General features: G+C 51.0%; 1 protein-coding gene across 10 annotated transcripts; it reads right to left on the minus strand.

The window, feature by feature from the left end:
- Nucleotides 1–394: 394 nt before the first annotated feature.
- UBN1 (ubinuclein 1) lies at nucleotides 395–24,887 on the minus strand. 10 transcript variants are annotated; one of them, XM_086759718.1, is made up of 18 exons: nucleotides 24,767–24,887; nucleotides 23,811–24,237; nucleotides 22,152–22,238; nucleotides 21,167–21,262; nucleotides 20,748–20,882; nucleotides 20,220–20,323; nucleotides 19,069–19,507; nucleotides 16,371–16,441; nucleotides 14,950–15,079; nucleotides 14,609–14,727; nucleotides 13,996–14,124; nucleotides 12,941–13,084; nucleotides 9,929–9,979; nucleotides 8,755–8,797; nucleotides 7,214–8,434; nucleotides 5,616–5,868; nucleotides 5,205–5,294; nucleotides 395–2,775 (listed from the first exon to the last, which is right to left on the minus strand). In XM_086759718.1, exons 2-18 carry the CDS (start codon nucleotides 24,048–24,050, stop codon nucleotides 2,723–2,725), a joined length of 3,405 nt encoding a protein of 1,134 aa, XP_086615844.1. In that variant the 5' UTR covers nucleotides 24,051–24,237; nucleotides 24,767–24,887; the 3' UTR covers nucleotides 395–2,722. The 10 variants fall into 10 exon arrangements, with proteins under 10 accessions (XP_086615844.1, XP_086615842.1, XP_086615846.1 ...); XM_086759716.1 differs by having other exon boundaries at nucleotides 5,088–5,294; XM_086759710.1 differs by lacking the exon at nucleotides 395–2,775 and adding an exon at nucleotides 2,786–4,481.
- Between the last annotated feature and the right edge of the window lie 985 nt (nucleotides 24,888–25,872).

The raw sequence follows: 25,872 nt of genomic DNA on the forward strand, positions 1-25,872 counted from the left end.
AAACTCTGCCGTCCACAAAAGCAGGCATAAGTGTTCAATGCACATCCATCCTGGCTGTGGGGATTAACACCATTATTTTACCTCTGCGAATGAAAGGATCACGCAGGATCCCACCGTTGCTCCAGGGCCCAAGACCCACACGTTCTTTCCAGTAGGTGTCAACTTCAGGCAGCAGCAGGAGCCCACTGGATGAGAATATGCAATCCCCCCCCATAACGGCTAGGAACAGAGCTGTAATTTACCTTCCACGCAAGAGACTTCAGTTAAGAGTCAATAATTCATTACTCACTCAAGGAACAAGACCATCAAGAGGTGATCACGGAAGGTGAAAGACAAATTCTTGAAAACAAAGTCATGAAACTAGAGGTAAGGAGATGGAAAAAAAGCATTTTGCAAACTTTGAAACAATTTATTCAGTTGTTCTGTACAAGATAAACAGTTTTCATACCACCCCCGCTATCTTCAGCAAGACAGTCCCCACACACACACAAAAAAACATCATAGGAAAGCGCAGCTCTGGCACCCGCAAGGAACTGCCGTGCTAAGCGCGTGCCGTGGGAGCCTCGCCGCCCAACGTCAGCACGAAGGCGTTGCGGGTTGCCTCGCCAAGGCAGAGATGCCGGACCCCCAGCTCCCCGTCAGCCGCCGGGTCTCCGCGTGGTTCTGCCTTGCTGCGACTCCGCTCCACACCACTCACTCATTCGTTATAGCACATAAAGAAAAAAATATCCCACAGAATTTCCACCAAATAAACATTTCCCTGAGGCAAGAGGCTTCGCTAAATTCCTAGAAGGAGGGCTGCATTCTGCTCTGGCCACGCACACAGGGGCTTCCCAGCAGAAGCGTTCAAGTGAAAGCAAAGAGAGGGAGTGGAACCAGTACCTCCAGTCAGTCGCCAAGAGTCCCTGTCCTGCCAGGTGTCTGAATGCTCGCTCAGCTACCACGGGAAGCTGAAGGGGCAAAGGACCTCCCAGGATTCGGCCTTCAACGGGAACCATGTGCCATCCGCTGCTCAGAGTCCATCCGTAACCGCTGTGCTCACTTTTAACAACACAAGTTCTGTCTTTGGCTCTTTTGCTACAACCTAGGTATTTTCTGTAAACAAACTGTAAATCTGAGCTGCTTTTTTTTTTTTTTTAAATACAAACAATGCACTGATCTTGGGAAAGTATATATCAGCTCAAATTGAAAAAAAGCTCACCTTGGATCTCACCAAAAATGGGGAAAACTAAAGCAGCTATTTGCTGGTTTACTCAGTGTCGACATCCTTCCCCAAAGCTCAAGAAGGAAGACTTTTTTCAAGCTTTTGCTTGAAATAGCAGTAAAGTGTGTGGAGCAGCACTACTACTGCACGATTCAGGTGTGGCTGGGGGGGCCTGAGAAGAGGCAGACTGGGGGAAGAGCAGAAAATCAAACCCCACAAAGCTCAGCCGGAACCGCAGCCTGCCCTTAGCTACGCACAGATTGAGAGGGTGTGCTCAGAAGTATTTAGGTCTAAGAGTTAAAACATTAAAAAGAAAAGACACATCCCCAGTTCTCGATGGTCCCCATTCCCGCAGCTGCGACAAGCACGTGATCCCCGTGCAGAAATCATCGAGGAGAACAATATTATTCTCTGGAATTCATCCGACTAGTAGCGACCTTGGTTCACCCAGAGCATTCCCTCTGCCCACCAAAGAGATCACAACTGACGACCCGAGGAAAGAATGGCTTTAGGGGCGGGTCTGGACCCCGCCTGCGCAAACCCGGATCAGAACCGGTGCTCTTGCTGGGTTTGGTACTGTGTTTGCAGTCACCAAGACACCACTGAAGTCCAGACAGTGCAGCTTTTTTTTTTTTTTTTGATGTGCAACCATAAAAAGCTCTATTAAATAAAACAGAATACATTTTAAATACAGAATGGTTAAAAAAGGGTTGAGGAGCACACAAAATAGGGCTGAAATGTGTGTCGCTAGTCCATTCTTGCTCCACCATAAAAGGCACTGGAATTACGTCTTTCTATACAGTAACACGCCGAGAAGCGGCCCATTCAATCCAATGCGTTCGATGGTAATGAGGGTAAAACCGAGCAGAAGGAAAAAAATCCAAAACCCAAAAGAAGCAGAATTCTCAAAGTCAATGACTGCATCTAAAAACGTCTCTCTAAAGAGTCTTCCTTCTCCTCCAGAGGGGAACATCTGGTGGTTCGTCAGGTTCACCACACAGGAAATGTTAAGTCCTCCAATTAACGGTTTTATAGTACAATTGAAAAGTTCATCAAATGTCTTCAGAAAGCACTGGCAGTGCTAGAATTATCCAAGTAAATCCAAAGCAGGAGAAAGGAGCACCTTTCATACCTTCCACCGTGGAGGTAACTGGACTTGGAGGTACTCGGCAGATCCGGACACGGGTGGGTGGGGATCCACTGCAAGCCACTCGAATCTCCCCGCAAGTTCTAGCTCCCACCAGCGCCAGGGAATGCGTGAAGGGCAGCAGCAACAAAACAGTGCTACGAAATGCTCCTCTCGTTAGGGCACGGCCCAAGGTGGCCCTTTGCGTGGGGCTTTGCTCCGCAAGCCTCTCAGCAAACGCACCAGTGAGCTCCTCGTTGCAGTTCAGTCTCTCCAGTTGTTGTAAGGAAGAAAAAAAAAAAAAAAAAAAAAAGACACAGCCGGTATCCAAAGTTCATCACCTGTTCCTCCTGGTTTTAGCCTGTGTGCTCTAGCTCCCCTCCTTGCAGATGTCACAACTTGCGCTGCTGTGCATTGGACCCTTTGCCATGAAGCTGAGAAGCATCTGAAAAAAAAAATAAAAATAAAACCAAGTGAGAGAGGGGGTCGGCATCAGCCCGGGAGAGCTGCGAGCAGCTGGGCAAACAGATCTCCCCGCACAGAAAAACCGACTTTTCTCTTCCAGCACCAAGGAATAGGGAGGTAAGAGGACATGCTTGGAGACTTCTTACAACTGGGAGCAGCCCTGTCCCTGCACCTGAGTAAGGGACATGGGAAGCACCGAGGGTCTCCTGCGGCCCCCCAGCAGAGCACCGCAGCGTAGGTTCAGCTTGCTCGTTGACTGGCTAGCCTGCGTCCTTCCAAGCCACCCTGCCATGTGTGCCCATCTTGGAAACCAGAAACACATGGTCCCGGCTGCCCAGCAGCTAACGGTGGTTTGAAACGACACAGCTAGTACGCCTTTGCAGGTGTAGCGAAGGCTTTAGGCACCCACTGATAGCAACAGGAATCATGGGAACGGAACCACTGGAGTAACAGAGAGGAACAGACGTGGCGGGAAGAGAGCAACGGCGCTGAAGAGAGAAAAAGGAGGGAAATTTTAGGAAGCTGAAGTCTTCCAGGAGCAATCAGAACTACCGTCAGACCATGATGAACAAATGGGTGTGCTGAGATGCGCAGCTAAGCAGCAGTGGCACCAAGCAGTGTAGCAACAGCTTCTTCTCCAGGACAAGGACAGCACATTCCATGCAAAAGCTCAGGCCCACCACATTGCATTCCGACAGCGAGCAGGCAGAACCATCGCCACAGCACCGGTACGCAGGCACCTCCGCCAGCGAGTGCAGCGGCGACAACACACAGGCAAGCACTGGACGCTCTTTGATGAGCGCTGGTATAAGCACTTCTGTTTAAGACAGCAGCGTCGCCTTGCATTTGCAGCAACCTCCCAACGCACCGGAGTCCTCGCGGCTTTCAGACGGAGCAATGCAGCCGTGGCCATCTGCTTATTCAGCCAGTTTACTCCGCAAAACAAATCAGTACGGTTTAAGATTACGATGGCCACTTCAATACCTCCTGTGCTCCTCTACCAAACACCGCAGCTGTAGTATTCCCAGAGATGACAGCACTAGGCTTAGTCCCCAATCTTTATGTGAACGCACCAAGTGAGGAAGGAGGTCCCTGCTGAAGCCACCTCAATGGTGAGGTTTTCCTCGCATATTCCTAGTCACCTCTCGTCTACCTGCAGCTTCTGGCCCTCCAGGAACCACTCTGCGTTCCCTCAAACAACAGGACAGACAACTCCTCCTCAGAGACACGGAATACACCTCACAACCCATGTTCAAACTTAAATCAATCATCTTTTGGTAACTGCGGATTTACAAACGGGAAGGAAGGGTCTGTCACACCGGTGATTGCTGCTGGTGGCTGCTTCTCCTCCACCGCGCCGGCGTGGCTAACAACCCACCTCAGCCAAACTTCAGCAAAACAATCAAAGGCAACAAATCCTTTGAATTTTTAACACTGTGCAGCAGTCTTCTTACTTCAGTAAACAAACAAGCACCGTGCTCAGCAGGCAAGGGCGTTTTACCCCGCGACTGCCACAGGAGGCCACACGAGCTCTAGCAGGTTGTCCACACATCTCACGGCCTCGGTGCCACAATACCAGGCTTGCACATCGCTCCTCAGTCCGGCTCTCGCTGCCCGGTAAGACAATCACAACAGCAGCAGGTGATAAAACAGTGGCACTGAACTGCACTGCAGTGCTGAAGAACACTTGAAGAAAGTACAAATAGCAATTGTCAACGCGATAAGCAACTCCCTGAAGCAGATAAGCCCGATCTGCTGGCTCTGCATTTCGATTTTCTGAACGCTGCATGGATCCCCCTTCTCTCCTTCCTCCACGTATTTACACACGCTCAAAGCCCACCGGGCAGGACTCCATTTACGAGCAGAGAAGGCATTCCTCAGAAATCCTCAGGAATCTCTTGGTTTATGCATTGCTCCTGCAGGCATCAAACAGGGGCAGGAGCAGGCTTCACTGCAAAACCATCACGTTGTCAACGGCAGGTAAAGCAGTCTGCATTCACACTGCTAACTCAATGCAAGACATTCTGGTCTGACACATTTTATATAGGTCACCAGTCACAAAACTCCACAAAGCCAGAATATTCATTCCTGGGAAGTCCTGGCACACTGTGCACAAACACGCGCGGCTTTCATCCTAGCAGGATAATTCCTCGCCACGACGCAAGCAGCAAAGCCGAGTCCTGGAACCAACACTTAGGATAAGCTCTGAGGGCTCATCACTCCAGAAACACACCAGTTTGCCCTGGCTAACTAATCAGGAAAGAACACAAAGGGCCACACCTCGCTTCGTACCTCAGGGAGGTCAGACAACGTGGACAACCACTTTGCTTTCACCCCTGGAGGAAGTATCTGCCGAGATACAGGGGGACTCACGACGTGGAAGACAAACGCAACCGTCTGACAAGTTACCTGGCAAACTTTGCGGTAAATGAGTGGACAGGGCAGAATGTGGGAGTGGCGCTGCGTGGTGGGGGCTGGAGTGCAAGCCAGCTAGAAGACCTAGAGAGAAAAACAAAGAAAGGAAAAGGGGAAAAAAAAACCAAAAAACAAGTACACATCGAAGACAGAAACAAGCAGAGGAGATGCAGCAGCTAACCTATAGCTCAGCTTCCAGCTACTGGGACTTCTGGGCTAGCTACTGGGATGTACCCAAGGCTCTCCAAATGCAACTGCTGGAGATATAAGTGCATGAACTACAGCGTGAAGCAACAGCAAGAGAGACAGGTTGGTCTACAACGGGTTAACGCAGCAAAGCATTGGTGTTCTTGTTACTTGACAGCACAGGCACAGGTAACGCAGGTGCGTGCCCAGGATACTCACTGTGGCCAAGGCCATGGTGGAAAGTTCCCGGAGCAGGTCCCGTAACTATTGCATCCTTTGATACTCCTGCTTTTGGGGAGGAGTCTGAACTGAAGGAGATGACGTGAAGAGGGAAGGAATGAATAGGAGAGATAATACCTAACGGGGTGGAACTCAGGGCAGCGGGCAGCTTTGGATTGCTGGACTTGTAGGATGGAGCCAGTACACTTAAGGAGGAAGAACTCGTTAGCAGCACAGCTCCACTAGTTCCTTTCTGAAAAGCAACAGAAAAGGTCAGTCAGGAGTAGGAAAACCAAGGCATAGCAGCATTCATACTTAAAGAACTGCAAAACATGGAGCGCTCAATAATTCCTCCTTGCAAGAAGCGTCCCCTCAGCCAGGGCCCAGGAGCTGCCAACTCCTGAGGCCGTCAGGAGGTGCCCGGGACACTGGCAATCCCCTCGCTGGCCGCTCTGCTCTTCTAAATGTGACTGTACTGGGTTGCACTCTGCTCTTCCCTTCCTCTGGAACTGTGCCTCCATTGGGCAGAGGAAAAGCTTACGCATTGCCTGCGAGTTCCAGGGAGGATGCTTCCTACTCGCTTTTAGCGGCATATCACTGCTGACAAGTCAAGGCACCACGGTTTGGTGCACCCTTGCACCAGAATGTTACTGGAGATCTCTCAACGGAGAGAGACACCACTGGAGAACGCTTTCCACTTCTCAGTAACAGCCAAGGCACGCGAGCTGAGCAGTACGTGTCTCTCAGGCCCATTTAAATAAACTCGTTTAACTGCCCGGCTCTTTCCACACGCCACAAAAGAAGGCAGACAGCAGCAGCCCACAACAAATTAACACCGCAGTGTTAGGAACTATTAACTTTTCTGCTACAGAGGAAAATTAGAGTCCTTAAACCATTAAATACAAGTCTGTACAAGTAACCCAGGAGTCCCTCACGAGACATTACAGCCCAGTGAACTCAGACCCCGAATTCCACAGCGTGGCACCAAGCTGGATGCCAACACCTCCTCAGTCGCTGACAGGAGCCACCAGAAAACGGATGGAGATGGCCACCACAGAAAGCTGGGCTGGCATTTCCAGTTTACAGCCCAGCACCACAAGTTACTTATTTAGGGCTGTCATGAAAAAAGTGGCAAAAATTCTAAGATTACTTGTGACAATTTAAGGAAGGCCAAGTTTACAGGCCTAATTAACAACAAATTGATCGTTATAAATTGCACAATGATTTTTAGCTCTCGTGCTAAAAAAGTTTTACTGCACTTCCTCACGACCCAAACGGGCGCCTTGCTGTCCCTGTAACTGGCAAAGTCAGGGCAGGAACGTTACACAGCCTACGCAAAAACTGTGATCGGGAAGGTCCCACAGAATTTTGCTCAGTCATTGCTTTAAGCTGAAAATGAAAGCTTGAATTCTGGAGTGCAAGCCCACAGCAAAGGCCAGGATTTCCTAGCATAAGCCAGACAAGAATTTCAATACAAGAATTTCAGGAAATTATTCTGAAGTCAACATTTATTGCAGGTCTGAACAAGTTAGGAGATGGCCTGACACAGTGCCACACGTTCTCCTGTCCTCAGGCTAGGCCAGCGCGTCCCTGCTTACCGGCACAGAGGTAGAAGATGCGGTGCTGCTAACAACAGCTGGCTTTAGGGAGGAGGTCAGCAGTTTGGCCACCCCTTGAGTGCCCCCGCTAGAATCTCCGTTTGAACCTCCAGGAGGTGCCACCAGAGTCAGCTTCTGGGAAACGGGTGTCTTCTTCACCGAGGAGCTCGAGGACGGGCGGCTGGACGCCTGGCCCGAGGAAGAGCTCTGCACACCGGGCAGCAGGCTCCCAGAGCCCTGGTTTGCAGAAGCTCCAGATGAGGAACTGCCAGAAGAAGGTCCATGCTTGGAGAGAGAACCAGAAACGAAGGGCGATTTGTAAGATTGTCCTGAAGAGCTAGAGCCACTTGAGTGCTTTCCTGCGTAGCTGAGAGATGATGAGGATGAGCCAGGGCTCTTGTGGGAGCTGCTGGAGTTTTGGGTGCTGCCTGGTGACACAGAGGAATGGAAGCTCTGAGCTTTGGTTGATGACTTGACCTGCTGGAGGAGGGAGCGTTGGGGCAGTGGAGAGGAGGACTTGGGATTCTGCACTTTGACAAAGGGAGCCGAGGAGGTGAAATTTTTCTGTAGCTGGCTGCCTGAGTGAAAGACCTTCACCTGAGAACCCGGCACTGGGGCGGAGGTCTGGGGCCCATGGCTTGGCCGAACCAGGCCGTGGTGTTTCTGTTTAGCCTGGTGTGCATCAGGAAGTATTTTGCTGGGGGAGGCTTGGCAGGAGAGCTCTTTGTAGTTAGAGTTCTCCGTCTTTTTGTCTTGAGATGACTGGCCCAATGCCAGGGCCTGCTCAGCCAGGAAATTCAGAGGAGACTGAAGGGAACCAGAGGATGATGTAGGGGAAGGATTGGACTTTGTAAACGTCCTCTTCTCCTCTGAGGATGCAAGAGCTGGGATCTTCTCTGCTGGAGCTTTTGGAGCTCCAGGAAGAGTAAAGTCAGGGCTCCCTCCCGCTCTGCTGTTCAGCACAGCCAGTTCCTTAGAGACTGCTTCGAGGGAGGAAGTGGGATTATGAATTAAGTCCTCATCCAAGGAGTCATCCATGAAGGCAGCAGCAGCGGCAGTGCTGCTGGCCACTTGGGCTGTCCCAAGGGACAGGAGCTCTCTGGTTTGGGCACTGATGCCCAGAGCTCCTCCCTGCGGCTCTGAAGACAGAGCTAAGGTGCTGCCTGAGTGCATCGAAGGAACAGAAACCGACATCTTTTTATCTGGCTTGCAGGAAGATTCCTGGAACGAAAATCACAGGAGAAGGCAGAGTCAGAACAGAGGCAGGGTTTGCTCCTGAAGGGTCCCCACTTGGGTATCAAAGGCAGAATAGACATGTTCTGCGCCTGCCAGCCCCCTGCCTCCCTCCCCAATGCTGCTGCCATCAATTTTAGCTGCTGTTCTGGTTATTTTCTCAAGCCAAACACTGACCAGAGCTATTTCACAGTACAACTTCCTTGTACCCAGTGTATAGATATGAGGCTCAAATACAGGATTTTAAATGGCAGTGACTTGGCTGTCGGTGTATGTCAACCACGAGAACCAGAGAACAAAGAACTCACCTTCACTTTCACCTTCGTAGGAGCTACGACTTTCTTCTTCGCCCTGTTTTGAAGGAGACAAAAGAAACACAGCTCACTGAACGCCCGCAGGGAAGCATCCAATTAGGGAGCACGCTTGGGCCCTGTTAATGATGATCCACTGCAAAGAACCGAGGGAACAAGGCAGCATCTCGGGTTGCTAGGATTCAAAACCACATGACATTTGGTTGCTGCTCTAGGAAGCCCCGACTCCCGCACAGGGGAATGAATTAGGGAGCGGAGCAGAGTCTTGAAATGGCAGCAGAGCAGTGGAAGCACTCAACGGACACGTCCTGCACCGGCTGCAGGGCTCGGAGCTGCTACAGGAGCCCACTGCTGACCTAACCATAGCAACACCGGAGAGAAACTGGTACAGAAACTGGTTTGGAGAAAAGGTACACGTTTCTTTTAGGTTCCTAGGATGCAAAAGCATCTGCCGAATTAACAGAAAATAGAACATTTGGTCTGGTCAGATGCAATCTCTGGTACAAGACATCCCTGAACTGCCAGAACGGTACGGCTGAGGGGAGGATGACTCTACAACTCTCACGCTTCCCCTCGCTCACCCAGTGCCAAGAACAGGACCGTCTGTCAGACGGACATCAGCCTAAGTCCTATCATCACCTATTACAGACTGCCAGCAAGATCCGTGAGACCCTTTGGTGTTAAAGCCCCTGCCCAGCTGGATTCCGATGGCACTCTTGGTTTGCTGCCCACAAACCCGCCGCACTCACCTTCGCTAGCTTGAGCTCAGCGTACCCCTCCTTCAACCAGGCAGCACGAAAGAGGGAATCCAGAATCCAGTACGGACCAACAGCAATAATCACAGTGCTGGCATCACGCTCCAGTTTACCTTCATCTGTCTCCCAGGGACTAGCACAGAGCCCTGACTCGTCTGTTAAACAAGGCCAGGAGGCAACCTAGCCTCAAAGCTCTTGTCTGTGAGCTTACTGTAAGGTGAAAGCACCTCAGGAAGGCTGTCGCTGGGAGATGTCACACACAAACCAACTCCTCTTCCTGCACCTCCCAAACGAAGCAGCGCCAAACTATCTGACGGGAGCCAAGCAAGCTCAGGTGCTCCTGCGTGATCCACCCAGGCCCCAGGGGAACGGAGTTCACCAGTTATCACTCTAAAGGAATGCTGCGCGATACTCACAGGACTGATGTGAGGTGTCCGTGTACACGCCTGCTCTCCTTAAACAGTGTCCTAAGAAGGGAAGAGAGCAATGAGAAGTGATATCCAGCAAGACCCAGTAGAGCAGCTGGGATCACTGGAGACAGAGCTGCACAGTACAGCAGGGGACTTAGTGAAATTAAAACCACAGAGAGCAAACAAATACTCATCCCTTTTCCAGGAAAATCCTGCTGAACTCCCCCACAGGATTCCCTCTCTGGGGAGCTACGCTTGCAGGCGCTGGAAAGGCCATTAAGGCAGTTTTTGGACAATAACTAAGCAAAAGGCTCTGCCAGCTTCAAAAGCTGGCAGCCAACTGGAGAGGCAGTACAGTCATCCAAGCTGGGCGTTACTGCTGCCACAGATCATCCGAGAGCTGGCAGATCACCTAAGAGCTCTTCAACTTCAAGGGAGAAAGGCTGCCTCCCCTGCCTCAATACAGCCTTCGCACGTTGCCTGTCTCTGTCGCCTTCGCGGAGGTGACAGCTTGAATCAGCACAACCATTTCTGTGACAACTGACTAACCACATCCACTAAACGGAGCTTCATCCAAAACCCTTTCCTACTGAGCCTAACTAAACCAGAATCTCACACGAACGCTATTTTACCCAAAACAGTTGCAACTCAGCTGCCTTCTGAGTTGCAACTAAAAATACACCTTCAGTACCTGCATATGGAATGTGCTTCCTGCATGCCATTAACAGCTTGACAAAGACTTCTGTCATCTGTTTTCTTTTAAAAAGCAAGGTTATTTTAACCTTACGTTCTGTGAATCGCCTTTTAGTGCTAACTGAGAAAACACATCACGGCAGGGCCTCTCTGAACTCATGCACACAGTTGCTACTCCGTCCATCTTCAAATTCCTCTTAAAGATGAACTTCTGTCATCACGATGACAGTGAATCAAGCTGACTTCTCTACAAAAATCTCCTAGTGCTGCCAATCCCCGCCACAATTCTGTGTGGCTGTCAGTCTGTCCTCTGTCACTAAACCACAAAGTCATTGAATCATAGAATATCTCAAGTTGGAAGGGACACAGAAGGATCATCAAGTCCAACTCCATCACCTCCCAGCAGGAGAAACCGTTGTCCTTGAGCCATTGGAAAGCAACCAGGAAAACCGCTTTTAGTCAGTCATTCTGTAGTTAACTTCACTGGAAGGCCCGCCTACGCTGAGTCTTACGTGAACATCTGTATGCCCAAAAACAGTTTCACCTACAAACTGGAGGGAAAATATTTTCATTTAGTTTTAATCAAAGAAAAGAGTTTTTACAACTTGTCAAGCTAAGACCCTCAAGCTGGAAATATCTTCAGTAACTAAGCAGGAATCTGCACCCACCTCTTAATGCCATTCAGCCCCCATACAGTACAGCACACCACAACCATGCACATTACCGCACTTCATGTGCACGTGGAACTGCAATAAATGGCCACAGACTGTTCCACACGGATCTGCAATTTGCTACTCATACTGCTCTTCAGAAACGGCACCTACTTCTTCCTCTATCCCCCATGAATCCCAAACAGCAGATTCAGCAGAGAAAAGATGACAGTGCTGCCCATCTCTTTAATGCAGAGACAGAGATCCCAGCAGTAAGATTGTACTCTCGTCCTTTCTTTCAAACTGTCGAGCAAAACAAAGCAGGCCAGAAGCTGGTGACAGTCCCAGCAGAAGGACACTCTGCAATTTGTACGGCTCTCTGCAGTTGCCAGCTTGGTGGCACGGATGGTGGAGGGAGTGAAAGAGCAGGAAACAGCAGTGAAGGCACCAGACAGGGTAAAGAAAACCACACCAAATTCCTGCTGACTCTTTGATGTGTCTACTGCAGGTCTGTAAGCCCCCAAAACTTTCTGCTTTGCTTTCTTTTGGGAACACTCTGGGGAAGACTTCCCAAAGTCTCTGAAAAATGTATCCTTCCTGAGAGAGATTACAGAGGGATCCTTTGTAATACAGATTCAAGAAACCACAGGCCAGTCAGCCTCACCTCAGTCCCAGCTCTAACTTCTCAATTCCAGCAGTGACCAGAGGTCAATACTGGGGCACTGTCATTTACAAGCCGGACGACAGCATGGACTGCACTCTCAGTAAGTTTGAGAGTGATGTGAAAACAGAGTCACGGGGAGAGTACATGGGAGGGCAGGGCTGACGTTCACGGGGACCTTGAGAAGCTGGAGAAAGAGGACAACACAAACCTTGTGAAGTGCAACAAAGACAAACGCCAAGTCCTGCAGCTGGGACGGAATAACCACCTGCAGCAATGCAGGCCGGGGGCCAACGCGCTACATAGCAGCTTTGCGGAAAAGGACCTGGGGTCCTGTTGGACAAGCTGAACGTGAGCCACTGCTGCAAGGGTGCACTACTGAGAGCTAACTACAGACTGGCAGGCGTTAGGGAGAGCACAGCCAGCCATTCAACTGCTTATTCTCCGCTGGTTAGCACCTGTGAGGTCACATCTGGATCGAGCATCCAGTTTCAGGGTCCCCGCAACACAAGAGAGATGTCAACAAACCAGAGACAGCCCAGAGCCACTCCAGTGGCTGAGGAACAGGGACACGTGGCGTACAAGGAGAGGCTAAGGGAACTGGGATTGCTGAGCCTGGAAAATGAGAAGGCCGAGGTGGGATCTAATGGCAGTCTTCCACTACCTAAAGAGTGTGGAGGGCAGGGAGCCACGAAGAAGATGAAGGCAGATGTTTCTCAGAGGTGCACAGTACAAAGCAAAAAGAGGTAACATTCAGTTCAGTGCAGCAAGGGGAATTCTGACTGGAAACAAGGAGAAAAGATTTCAGGAAGAGTGTTTAAGCACTGGAACATGGGCCCAGAGACGCCGTGGTAATCTCCACCCTTGAAGATTTCCAAAACTCAACAGGACAAGGCCCCGAGCACTCTGATCTAAGTTTGAAGCTAGCCATTCTTTGAAGAGGAGTAGGACTAGTGACCTTCCAAGGTCCCTTAGGAGAAGGAATCCCTGGAGTACAACTCGATGCTTGCTCACCTGGCCTGCATCCAGCCTTTTGGCCAAAGGGGCTTCACCTCTCCATCTAGGAAGGTCTTCACATAATCCTCTAGAGACTGAGCCTTATTCTTGTCAAGGTCATAACCATCCAACTTAATCTTCACCAAGTGGCAAAGCAGCTCCCTGAAGAACAGGAAGATTTCAAATACAGTTACACGGATTAACTTTCCCCAGTTGGAGGTCACTGTTTATCCAGGGCTGGATAAATATGCCGAGACACGCCTGGCTCTGCATGACACCTCGCTAATAAAACCAACCCTGCACTGCCTCCGCAAGAAAGAGCACGGGAAAGGCACATTTCTCGCTGTGTGTGTGCACGCATATCAACGCGCCGTGGGAGGGAAGCCCTGTTACCCCTTCCCACCTTCATATCCCGAAACAGCAGAGGCGGTAAACGAGTGCCAGGATTACAGGTGTCATTAACGACCACAGAACCGGACCTCTCTGCAGACCTCCATGCTGAGAGGCAACGAGACGGCAGGAAGGGAACCTTGCTTTGCTCTAAATTAATCAGCCATCTGCGGAGCAGCACTGCGGTTTGTAACAGAATAAGACGAAAAAGACAGCACGACTGATTCTCGTTTTATCCTCTGCCACTCCCCACCTCACCCAGCACTCCTCTTTGGCAGAGCCCTGGGTGCCAGGGGCAGCAATTCCCATTAGCTTTAACTGCTTCCACAACCACAAATCTGCTCTTGTTAAGAGTCTAGTCTGTAAGATTTCAGCAATTCAGCTGAGTTCCTTTTATCCTCCAAAGATCTATCCCTCTCTCTTGGCCTCAACACAGAGGCTTCTTAGCACTTCTCTCAGAGTTGGCCTGTGCCTGAAAGCAGCTGAGTTTTGCAGGTATATGAGGGTGAGATTTAATAAATGCCTCCATAAACAGCACAGTCTGCCACACACCTCCAAGCTGACTGTTGCTACAGACGATCGGCGCTGCTCTGAAAACAAGGTACAAATACTGAAGTGCTTCACTTCCAACTGCATAGAATCAGACAAGTCACAGGCTCACTTAATATTTAAGGTTTGCAAACCTGATTTCATCATTCCATTGAAATTTCTTTCGTGGTCCCATGACACGCTTCCCTCCTTTTTCTTCATCCTCATCATCGTCAGAACAAACTCGATCTCTCTGCTCTTTGTCCTTTTCTTCTTCCAGCATCCTAAAATACAGACAGAGACAATGTGGAATTCATTGTCCCCGAGATTCAAGGACAGGGTTAAGTATCTCTGAACAACACTGTGCAGAAGTCTCAACCGTCAAGGAAAACACACGCAAGGGAAGAGGGCCTAAATCTCTTGCTTAGGGTGCAAGATGAGCTAAGTGCTCAAGGTTAAGAAATCTCTCGATATCGTGTAAAGAGACCACGGGACTAATCCAGCCTGACTGTTCTCAGACTGCCATGTTCCTATAAACACACCCACACAGAAGGGAAACCAAGTTCCGGTTCCATCAATGCTGCTGTTCTTGGCATCACCATAGACAGCACAAAGAAGGCACACAGCTTAATTAGGCCAATTAATTGCTGTCAGCAATTTTTGACTACAGATCAAAACCAGGGGTAAACTTCATGAGAGCAGCCTACAGGTCACAGGGAGCCTGCTGAGAAGAGCTACAGATGCGTAACAAGCAAACAAGGAGCTTACTTGGCAAACTTGGCCTGAGTATGTGCTTGGCATTCCTCCTGGTACTTGGCCATCTGCTCTGGCATGGCCCTTCCAATGGCTTCCTTTAGCTTCTGCAGAGGCTCCTTCAGTCGGCCACCCTAGAGCCCAGCACAGAACAGACAAGTTCCACATGGCACGCTCCAGCTGAGGCACCCAAATCCAGCAGGTTGAGACCTGGCCAGGTCCAAATCCACAGCACCAGAGGTAGTGCCTGAGCCATTCTCCGTGGAGGACAAGATCACGTTAGGCAGACAACAAATGCGCTCTGGAGATCAGGGCTAACACACACGAGACAGGGCTGTGCTGCCAAATTCACTCACCTGCTCATAGAGATAAAGCTTCCGGGCACGCTTGACCAGAGTGTCCTTACTGCACGGGAAGAAAGCAGCCAGGTGGGCATAGACCCCCGAACGGATCTGGCTGTTCAGCTCCCGGGTCTGCAGCTCTATGCTGAAGAACAAGACAAACACAATGTTGACCAGGGCCCTGGCAGGGGTTCTCTAAGCAACATGAATGCAACTCTGATGCAACCTGGGGAGCTGGAGGCAGGGAGAGAGGGACAAAGTACACGCCAAATTACACGACAGTTCTTTACATTTTAGAATCAAGAGACTCAAGCCCTTTACCTCAAGCTATGCCTTTTAATCTAGTTTCAGAGTATCTGGAAAAGCAACAAAAGTATGTCAGCAGTCTCGTTTACTCTGAATTTCTTCCTGGCAACTGAAGCGCAGGAACATCAGGGAATGAAATGAGAGGTACACGCTGCTTATGTCAGATACTATGGCGGTTTAACTCAGGGTAATATCGAATCAAACTTCATCCCTTGGGCTTGAACTACCTTCCCAGTGAGTAATTAGTGTGCGCCAAGCCCATCTGCACAGTTAGATATAACTTAAGAGACCAGCTTTTTAAGCCACCTCTCAGTGTCAACAAGTGTAAAAACCCCTAACGGATTCCACAGCAAAGTCACACAAATCTATCTAAATCTCTTCTGAATGCGGTTAAAGTGATCAGATCGACAACAGCATAGGACTGCGCGTGCAGTCAGCACTGGAATGCTGAAAGGCTGTAATCACCACTTGAAACGAGAGGGAAAGACTCCCAGACTTCCCTTTGGCAATTCCCTCCAAGTGCCTTGATAAACCTTAAGGAAATTAAAGCCTCCGTGTAAGTATTATTGCACTGTGATAATCACAGAGCTGTGTGCGTTCAGCCTTCTCCAGGCACTTGAAGAACGAAGCCATGATCAACAGCTGCACGAAGCAATGCCAGCGTTCTGTAACTGGGGGACTCAGAACACAGAGCGGCAATGGGTTCGTCCAGTTTGCACAGAAAGGTGGTTGAACACGTGAGCCTTACCCCAGTTACAAAATATTCCATATAGCACATAACTCACATAGCAAAGAACGTGCCTGACATCTCTGATAGGGAGAGTTCTACTGTTCTTGTACCCAGCTACAATCACAGGTCAAGTGACCCAATTTAGGTACAGGGATATCAAGCACCATCTTGAGAACAGGAGGACTCGATACGTTCCCTCCAACATTCTCCTACCTCAGTTACACACCGTATTTTAACCAAAAGCCATTTCTGGAGACTTCCATGTTATCCTAGGCATGTTCTGTGCGGAGAAACTGTATAAGGACACACCCACAACTCCTGCTAAACCTTCTCCTGAATTTACCAAAAATGCTTTGCCTAGTATGCTCCCTTCCCACTCCTCTCTCCCGGTGGCACTTACTCCAGTATGATGTTGTTGATATCCTGAGTGAAGAACCTCTGCTTGCCTTCTCCCTCTGCAGCTCTGGCAGCCTGGAAATTAGCAAATAACACAAGGCATTATCAGTTCACATACAGATACCCACAGGCACCGGCAATCAAGTGTTTTTAAAAACTTCTCCCTGGAACAGATCATCCAGTCATGTTTAATGAGGGTCAGAGATACTGAGCACTGAGCCTTGTAGACCGATCTGGACACTGAGACAAGACAACAGAAAGAGTAGCAGTATCTCCCCACAGGGGATATGTTATTCTAAATCAACACCATGGAAACTAAAAAAAAAAAAAAAAAAAAAAAAATCCTCTTCAGGAAGCTTCCTGAGCTATGACTGCAGCACACACAGCACTGCCCAAAAATTACACCCATGAAAAATATGTCCAGCAAGAAAATAATTCCAAGAGAAGAATGAGATAGTAGAAAACTGCCAAGAGCTTTCAATCTTTTCTGAGTGAGGGTGTAAACAAAACTGGGATTCACGACAGGGCACCACATCAAGTTAGTGATTCCTTGCAGGGAAAGGAGACCAGGAGAGGGGCACGGTTTTGAAATCCCCTGATTTAACGCTCCAAGGCTGAGGCTGGAAAGCAGTTAAGTTTATGCCCAGAAGGTGTACGTTCCTCTCTGTCAGCAGCAGGTCATAGACAGCTGGTGATGTCAAACGAGGCTCAATGCTAAAGAGAATCCTCAACAGGAACATTCTTTTAGGAAGGAGAGGGTTCAAGTCAAATCAGTTCAAGTAGAAGAGGCTCCATTTAACCCAGGAGATGCTCCCACCTGCTGGGATGGAAGAGACCTGGCTCTCAGACAGAGGTATGGCACCTCTTCGCTCCCACGTGCACCAGAGCACCTGTCCCAAAATCCTAACTGACCCAGAGGCTGCAATTAACAATCTCGTGTTTCTCCTCTTTCCCGAGGAAGCTCCAGAACCTCCTGGTTTCTCTCCTTAACATAAACAGTCCAGCAACAAGAGACACAGCAGCAGGAAAATCTAAGCAGACAAATCTGCGGGTAGTCTGCCACTGCACTATCTTGCAGCAACACAACGATTAACTTGACATCCCGGGAGCCTCCGTAACTTTCTCCTTTAACTCAGCTACAGCTCAGAAACAGCTGTTTCAGGATTTTCTGTTTACAGCCTGAATGGCAAATAGAAACATCCATGAAGAGCCCGTTCTTTTTAACAGCTGCAGCAAATACTTCCTTCAATTTATCTTTCTCTTCCATCTGCTCACCACCACTGTACACTTAGAATTTCTCAGCAGAACAGTTATCTTTAACACAAGCTTATCTTTGGTAACAGGAGTTATTAAGTGAGAGATGCTTAAGTAACAGGTGCTCTGAACTGACGTGCCGCAGAAGGCGGAACACACACCACCAGAGGAGAGGTCTAAGAGCGCTGTTTATGACTTAAAATCAATGTTTGAAAACAACACCAGGAGCAGGAACAGAACATCTCAGCATGTGGTGACAGCCCTCACACCAGAGAAGCCTCACAGCAAGTCTGAAAGCGCACTTCTTCGGCAGGCCGGGAGAGGGATCTCTGACCAGCGCCCAGTGTGTTCCCACTTCTCCAGAACAGCGCTTCCCAAAGAGGGTCACAACATTTTGGGGAAGACGGGCAAGTCCCACAGGAGTCCAGCTGCTGGAGGAGCTACTGGTGAAAAGGTATGGGATCACCCTTCCAGAAGCTAATATATTTCACTCCCTGAACAGCACCACATGTTAAAGACTGCTAAAGAAGCCAAACTGCCAGCGATATGGCTCCAATATGGGAGATGATAATTGTACTCATGCTTTGGTGGAGGCATCTGCCTGTGTATAACACCAGAAACGGTTCTAACATCCTCAAACCCTACCTAAGGGCTTTTCACACCTCCTCGCACTGTAGGACTCTATGTACTGTAATGCTTTCAGCCACACCCGCTTATTTCCCACACAGAACGCCGCACGCCACCTCACCGACATTGTCCTGACCATCACAGCACGTTAGAACTACTACGACAGGACAAGGGGCAATGGGTTTGAACCAGAAGAGGGTACATTTAGGTTAGACATAAGGAAAATATTTTTTACGCTGAGGGTGGTGGAGCACTGGCCCAGTTGCCCAGAGAGGCGGTGGATGCCCCATCCCTGGAAACATTCCAGGCCAGGTTGGCCGGGGCTCCGAGCAACCTGATCTGGTTGGAGATGTCCCTGCTCCTGGCAGGGGGGTTGGACTGGGTGGCCTTGAAAGGTCCCTTCCAACCCAAACTATTCCATAATTCCGTGATTCATTATTCTATTACAGTGGAATTTGTCCTCCAGCCTCATTAGTTCACATTTTAAGTTCATTCATGTTAAATTTACTTTGGAAATTACCTCTTGCATCGGGACCATACTTTGCCAAGAGCGGTAAAGAAGCCACACTGACAGGTGGGACGCTGTTATATTCAGTAGATAACAAGGCCAAGAACTTTGACGCTACCTGACATCTGGATGTTTGAGAAAGTGACTTGGCCATAAGAGAAAAATGGGTGACACAAAGGTGTGATCCCACATGGCACCGTGGAACTGCTCACTGGAGCGTGCTCCGTCTCTGGGAGAAGCTACACAAACCCTGCAGAGCCGTGCCCCCGCCAGCAAGCACACAGTCCTCCCGCCCCGTAACCAACTGCCATACCTGAGCCAGCTCTTTGATGCGTTTCTCCAAAGGGGCTGGCAAGCCTTCTGGGAGGGATGGCGGTTGCTTGAACTCCTGCTCCGAGCCCATTCCGATAGGATCGCTCCCGTCCTCCACATCGTGAAAGGGACTCCCTGCTGGGGATTCACTGAGGAGCCGCTCGAGGTCGAGGTCAGTTAAGGAGTCCATAGCAGTCGCTGCCTGAAGCAGGTCACTATCGCTGGCGTGGCCGAAGAGCGAGAGCAAAGGGTCGGGCATCGCCTCCGCCTCCCTTGGGGCTGGAGGTTCTGCCGGTGAAGGAGGCACCACTTTCTGCTCTTCATCTTTTTTCTTCTGAGCATCCTTCTCCTTCTGAAACTTCTTCAACATCTCCTTGACGCTAAGGGCACCAGAGTATTTCTTCTTCTTCTTTTCCTTACTTGCATTTAATGCTGTAAAGCTGTAAACAAAGCACAGGGGAGGAAAGGGAACTGAAATGAATACAAGCTGAAGGGGAGGAGACGAGGATACCTTCATCCCACTTCACTTTAGCCATATGCACCAATCCGCTGGAATGTCTTAACCCCTTAACCAGTTACACCAGGAAAAATATTCTATTGCCTTTCAAGGTCTTCAGGTCCCACTGCTTTTCCAGCCTGGAGAAGAGAAGGCTGTCCTTTCTCACTGCAGAGAGACGGAGCTTAAACCATCTCCACCAAGTTATGCTCTTATTTAGCTATGTGCATTATTCCAGCAAGGAGATTTGGAAATGCACAAACAACACAGGAACTGAAGCAAAAGAGAGTTAGCATGACAGCGGCTTGAAGCTTTTTGCCTATTAAAACCAGAAAAGCAAATTCCTTATCCTTCTCCTCAGGCTCTCCAATACCTGTTCCCACTGTTAGTGCCTAAGCAGAGCGCCAGGAAACACCAGCACTGCAGCAGGCGGTGCCCCTCCGCTCAGACGCTTGCTGTGGAGCTGTGCTCCTTCCCTAAACATCCGCTGCATTTTTCCTCCTACTTGGGAAGCAACAGGGGTTTACCTCTTGGTGTCCGTGCAGCACACACTCAAGCCACCCCTCACTGCAACGGATACCACTGCAGCATAACAAAGGCCACCAGGGACCCTGGAGCAAGGTATCAAGCAGCAAGTATTCCCTCCTCCTCCTTACCCAGCTTTTGGAAACTTGGACTTTTTGGATTTCTTTTCCTTGTCGTAAGAATCATCCTTCTTCTTCTTCTTCAGTTTTTCACCTCCATCTTTCAATTTCCGCTTCTGGAGAGGGTTAAAACCAAGTCACAATCAAAGCGCTTCCTGCTCATGGAATTGGACCTGCGCCCCCAGAACCACTCTGGGCCCTCTCCCAAGAATTTGAGAGCAGCTCCCTCCCCACTGGGCTCATTAACCCAATCCCCAGTCATCTATCATCATACTGGCTTAAACACTTCGCAGCACACCTAGCTTTTACACAAGAGATGATCCTACCAGTAACAGGGAAGGGACACCAAGTGCTCCTGGTGTTTCCCCTTTTAGCCACCGCACTTTGGCTTTACAAAACGGGGCTGTCTCCAACAGACATTTCAGCCTTTCATCCCCACCAATTCACAGATCTCTCTCTAATTCGAAGGTCAACACACTTTTCACACAGCAAACCCAGCGAGCTCTAAGAGGGAATAACTGCGAAAGCTGGCTTGCTGACCTTGGGACACTTCTTCTTTTTCTCTTTAACATAGTCATCTTCAGATTCAGAGGCTTGCCGAAATTGTAGTGTTCCTGAGTTGATGTAAAACCCTCCATACTTCGTAGTAAGAGAAGCTGGAACAAGCTCATCGTACTGGAAATAACAGAGAACAGTTGGTTGGCACTGTAAGCTGTGTCGCTCTATTCTGTAGCTGAGCTGCTGGGAGGACGGAGCAGGACTTGTTCTGCCCCAGGAACAGACAGGCGGTGGACGCGCCTGCTAACCAGCATTCTCCTGCCGTGCCGTTGCCACAGGGTCTCTCGTTTCCCAGCCCTGGCACACTCCTGGCTTGCACCCAGTTCAGACTCTCCCCAGGCGCCAGCTCAGCCCCCCGGGCAGCTGCCCTCAGCCACCCTCACGCCTGCCCCAGCACTCACCGCTTCAGAATTATCGATGAAGGAGTCAGATTCGTCATATCCATACCCCATGTCAATCAGGTCCTGAATACGGTCCTTCCTACGTCTCTTGCCACCCTGAAAAATAAAAGATTGACAGGACGTTCATCTTTCTTTTCCAGTTACCACAGGGATGGCCCCAGTAGAGGACACTGACATCGGCTCCAGTACAAAAAAAAGAATGAGATCTTTTTTGCTCCTAGCAGCAGCAAACTGGCGTTAACTCACATCAGACTATAATCTCAGGATACAGTAGATCCAGTTTCAGGCCTTGTCATACGGAACCAAAACCAGTGCAGCCGAAGGAACAGAACGCCGCCCTCCCAGACAGGCTGACTTCGTGCCAGCAGACTTTACGTTGAATTGGGTCCGCACCCCGTAAACATTTCCACTAGCGCAGAGACGGACTGTTCTTCCCTAACTGCTACACAGGCAGTACAAACCGGGTGCTACGCACATCAAACACACACGCAGCGCATCAGGGTGACCCACAGGTCAAATCAACATCACAAAACAACACAGCAACTCGCTGTGCAAAGCGCCAGTTATTAAGCGTAACGCAGTCTTATTGCCACCTACGGAAGGCAATACCCTTCCCAGCACAGCACTCACCAGAGCGCCGTACTCAGAGACTTAACAGATCACACCGTGCCACAGCTACAAGGCCAAGAAATTAATTTTTGCTTAAGAAAATTCAATGTTATACATTACAGTAAGCTATTGGCCAGTACAAGCGAGAACATCATTCACTTTAATCAGACTGTCATCTCATTTGAGAATGCGTCTGAACTATTTTCATGGACCGCAGCACTGAGACAGGAGAGGAACACGGAAACCAGCACATTCCAGCCAGGATAAAGGACGGCAGGAGAAGAGGAACGCAGAAGCCAACGACCATTAAATGCTTGAGAGCTGAACAGCATTGCCCGTTCTGAGGGATAACAGAAAATAAAGAAGAAAAACATACATATTTCTCTTCAAACTTCCGAGCAAGAGCCTCAGCTTTATGCCTTTCCTTTTCGTCATCATTAAAGGGATCAGCAGGGTCTTTCCTCTGTAGAAATAAAAGAGACAAAACCATCAGAATCAATCCTGTCACACTGCCACCGAAACCCCGTGAACGAAACCCATCACGGCTGCAGCGCCCAGGCAGACACTCAGACAGATCAACCTTTCTATGGCCCTGTTCAACATCTTCATCGGCGACATGGACAGTGGGATGCAGTGCACCCTCAGCAAGTTCGCCGATGACACCGAGCTGTGTGGTGCCGTCGACACGCTGGAAGGGAGGGATGCCATCCAGAGGGACCTGGCCAGGCTGGAGAGGTGGGCCCGTGCCAACCTCATGGAGTTCAGCCAGGCCAAGGCCAAGGTCCTGCACGTGGGTGGGGGCAATCCCAGGCACAAATCCAGGCTGGGGGAGAAGGGATGGAGAGCAGCCCTGAGGAGAAGGACCTGGGGGTGCTGGTGGGCGAGAAGCTCAACGTGAGCCGGCAACGTGCACTCACAGCCCAGAAACCAACGGCACCCTGGGCTGCATCCCCAGCAGCGTGGGCAGCAGGGCGAGGGAGGGGATTCTGCCCCTCTGCTCCGCTCTGGGGAGACCCCCCTGCAGCGCTGCGTCCAGCTCTGGAGCCCCCAACAGCAGAAGGACGTGGAGCTGTTGGAGAGGGTCCAGAGGAGGCCACGCAGATGATGGGAGGGCTGGAGCAGCTCTGCTGTGAGGCCAGGCTGAGAGAGCTGGGGCTGTTCAGCCTGGAGAAAAGGAGGCTCCGGGGAGACCTGAGAGCGGCTCCCAGTGCCCAAAGGGGGCTGGTGGGAAAGGTGGGGAGAGACTCTTCAGCAGGGCCTGGTGTGACAGGACGAGGGGTGATGGGTTTAAACTAAAAGAGGCAGATTCAAATTAGATATTAGGAATAAATTTTTTACACTGAGGGTGGTGGAGCACTGTCCCAGGTTGCCCAGAGAGGTGGTGGATGCCCCATCCCTGGAAACATTCCAGGCCAGGTTGGCCGGGGCTCTGAGCAACCTGATCCGTTTGGAGATGTCCCTGCTCCTGGCAGGGGGGTTGGACTGGGTGGCCTTCAAAGATCCCTTTCCATCCAAACCCTTCCATGATTCTATGACTGTAACATCACAGGTGCTCTCTCTCTCAGCCAGTTCTGTACCTCTTTCTGCTTCTCCGGCCTCTCAAAAAAACCCATCAAAAATAAGCAACATGAACCATCAACTGACTGCTAAACAGTTCTGAAGAGCAACAGTAAAAATAAAAAGAATCCAATCAACTTTCTTTTCCTACAAAACCACTAATACAAAGTTTAGATGCTACGGAAGTTTGCATGCCATCTACCCTGAGAAACAGCTTTTGAGAGGCAAACAGAATCGTCAGGCAACACCTAAAAGCACCACAAGAAGATGCCAAGCGCAAAAGTGGAAATATTCACGTGCAGTAGAGCAGGGTCACCAAAAAGATAGAGCCACACATCGTAGAAGCATCTCTCCTTTTCATGGTCTTTGGAAAAGAGCCGCTTAAAGCTGCTAGCAAGCCAGATACCAAAATCCCCTTTAGCTCAAGCAATTTCAAGCTAAACGAGCACTGTTCCCCACAGGCTACGAGGCCACTTACCTTGTCTCCTGAAGAACCACTTTTCGGTTTCCCTCGATAACTCTTCAGAAGATCTGGGTAGAAAAATTCTGGACAACGTTTGTGATCAGGCTCGAAGAGAGTCAGCGTGATTCGAACAGCTGTCGCAGGCGGTTCAGAGTCTTGGGGCTGCTCTGCGTCTTCTTTCCGAGATCTCTTCAAGAAGCTGCTGCTCAGCGGACCGTGCAGAGTGGTGAACGAAACCCTGTGGGGCTCCGTCATGGCTACGGCCAGATCTTACCAGTCCTCATGGCACAGTTCCCATTGTACCAGAAAAGGTCTGCCCCAGCTGCCCAGATATGGATTCCACCAGGTGGTTAGGGACAACTGAGGATGCTGGCAGTGGAATAAGTCGTTTAATCCTGAAGTTTTCTTGGGAAAGAACAAATGCCCGTGCTGCTAGCGCTCACTGCAATGGGTAAAGAGAAAGACAGACAGACAGAAGTCAATGCCCGAACCAGGATTCCCTGCAGCCTCGGCAGCCCCCCGCGCTGTCGCTCCTGCCCACCCCCAGGTCTCTCTCTCTTCACACCACACCGTTTTCTAACGGCTGAAGGAAACGCAGCCGCCGAGGAAACCAAACGACCGCACCAGACCGGCCGGGACACGGCCCTGCAGCCCCGGCTAGGAAACGCCGCCCCGGGCGGCAACGGGGCTCTGTTCTCCCGCTGCACGGAGACCCGCACACCCTTGTCCCGGGGGAGAACCACCCCGCCCCCGGCACCCGCGGGGGGCGGGACTGAGGGGGAGCCCCGGCGACGCGGAGCGGGGGAGAGGGCCGCGGGGCTGAGGGGAACCGGAGCCGCGGGGCTGAGGGGAACCGGGGCCCCGGTGCGGAGAGCGGGGGAGTTGGGGGGACGCCGCTGGCCGGGCGGAGGCGGCGGCGGAGCGGCGGGGCCGGGCGGGGGCAGGGAAGGGCCGGGCCGCCCCGCACTCACCGCCGTTGCGGGACGCGGCCGCCGCCAACTGACTCCCGGCCGAGCGCGAGCCCCGCTCCTACGTCACGTGCGGAGGGGAGGGGGGCGAGGCGCGCGCCCCGCCGACCAATCGACGCCGCCGCCGCCGGTCACGCCTCGAAGGAACGGAGCCCTGACGGGCGGGCCTCACCCACGTGACGAGGGCGCACCTATCACCGCCGTCGGGGCCGCCCCGTCCCGGCAGCCTTTGTGCGGTGGCGGGAGGGAGGAGCGAAATGGCGGCTGCGGGACGGGGAGCGGCGGCCTGGGAAAGCGGCTGGGGCTCCGCCGGTGCTCCGGGGGGGGCCGTGACCCGGCGGAGCGGGCGCTGGGGCTCCGTGGGGAGGAGCCGGGAGGGGTATGGGGGCCGCGGGCCGGCGCCGGAGGTTGAGGGGCGGCAGCAGCGGTTGTTTCGGCGCTGTCGGAGCGGCTCCCCGCGTCCCCGACCCTGACGGAGCCGGGTGCGAATCAACGGCTTGAATACTCCGGGAAGCTGCCTTCACCCTGCCCCGCTCAGGGGCGTTTAAAAAAAAGCTCAGATTTATTTGGTAGAATCAAATACAGCTTAAGGAAGGTCGCTAACAGCAGATAGGAGGCAGAGCAGGGAAGCAGTGGAAGTTGTGAATGCGGCCGGCACCCCCACAGCCCTGTGCTGGAAGATTGTGGCTGAGGGAGGACGAGCTCCCAGCCGACCTGAACTTGCACAGGACTGGCCGTGTGAAAGGCTGTGAGGCCCAACAGGATCCATCCCAGGGTACGGAGAGCTGGCTGATGGCATCGCCGGACCTCTCTCCATTATTTTTCAGCTGTCTTGGGAGTCTGGAGAGGTCCCCGTCGACTGGAAGTTGGCAAACATTGTCCCAGTTTTCACGCAGGGCAGGAGGGAAAACCCTGTCAGGCCTGTCATTTTAGGGCCAGTGCTCTTCTGTGTTTTTATAAATTATCTGGATGCAGGCATCAGATGTACATTAAGTTAGTTTGCTGACGATACTAAACTGTGAGGAGCTGTGGACTCCCTGGAGGGTGCAGAGGCCTCACAGAGAGAGCTGGATAGGCTACAGAGCTGGGCAATCACCCAGTGTCTGAAA

Source organism: Chlamydotis macqueenii, chromosome 15 (genome assembly GCF_036417535.1).
Source record: "Chlamydotis macqueenii isolate bChlMac1 chromosome 15, bChlMac1.mat, whole genome shotgun sequence".
NCBI classification, from domain to species: Eukaryota; Metazoa; Chordata; class Aves; order Otidiformes; family Otididae; genus Chlamydotis; species Chlamydotis macqueenii.

Bases quoted from the DNA above. Each gene is read 5' to 3' on its own strand.
- UBN1 (XM_086759710.1), bottom strand. From the start codon at position 24,050: ATGACGGAGCCCCACAGGGTTTCGTTCACCACTCTGCACGGTCCGCTG. The intron at 9,980-12,940 runs GTGAGCAAGCAT...TTCCCTTCTTAG, and splicing joins AAAGGCTGGATGCAGGCCAG to GACACTGTTTAAGGAGAGCA. The intron at 4,482-5,204 runs GTAACTTGTCAG...ACTTTCTTCAAG, and splicing joins TTTACCGCAAAGTTTGCCAG to TGTTCTTCAGCACTGCAGTG.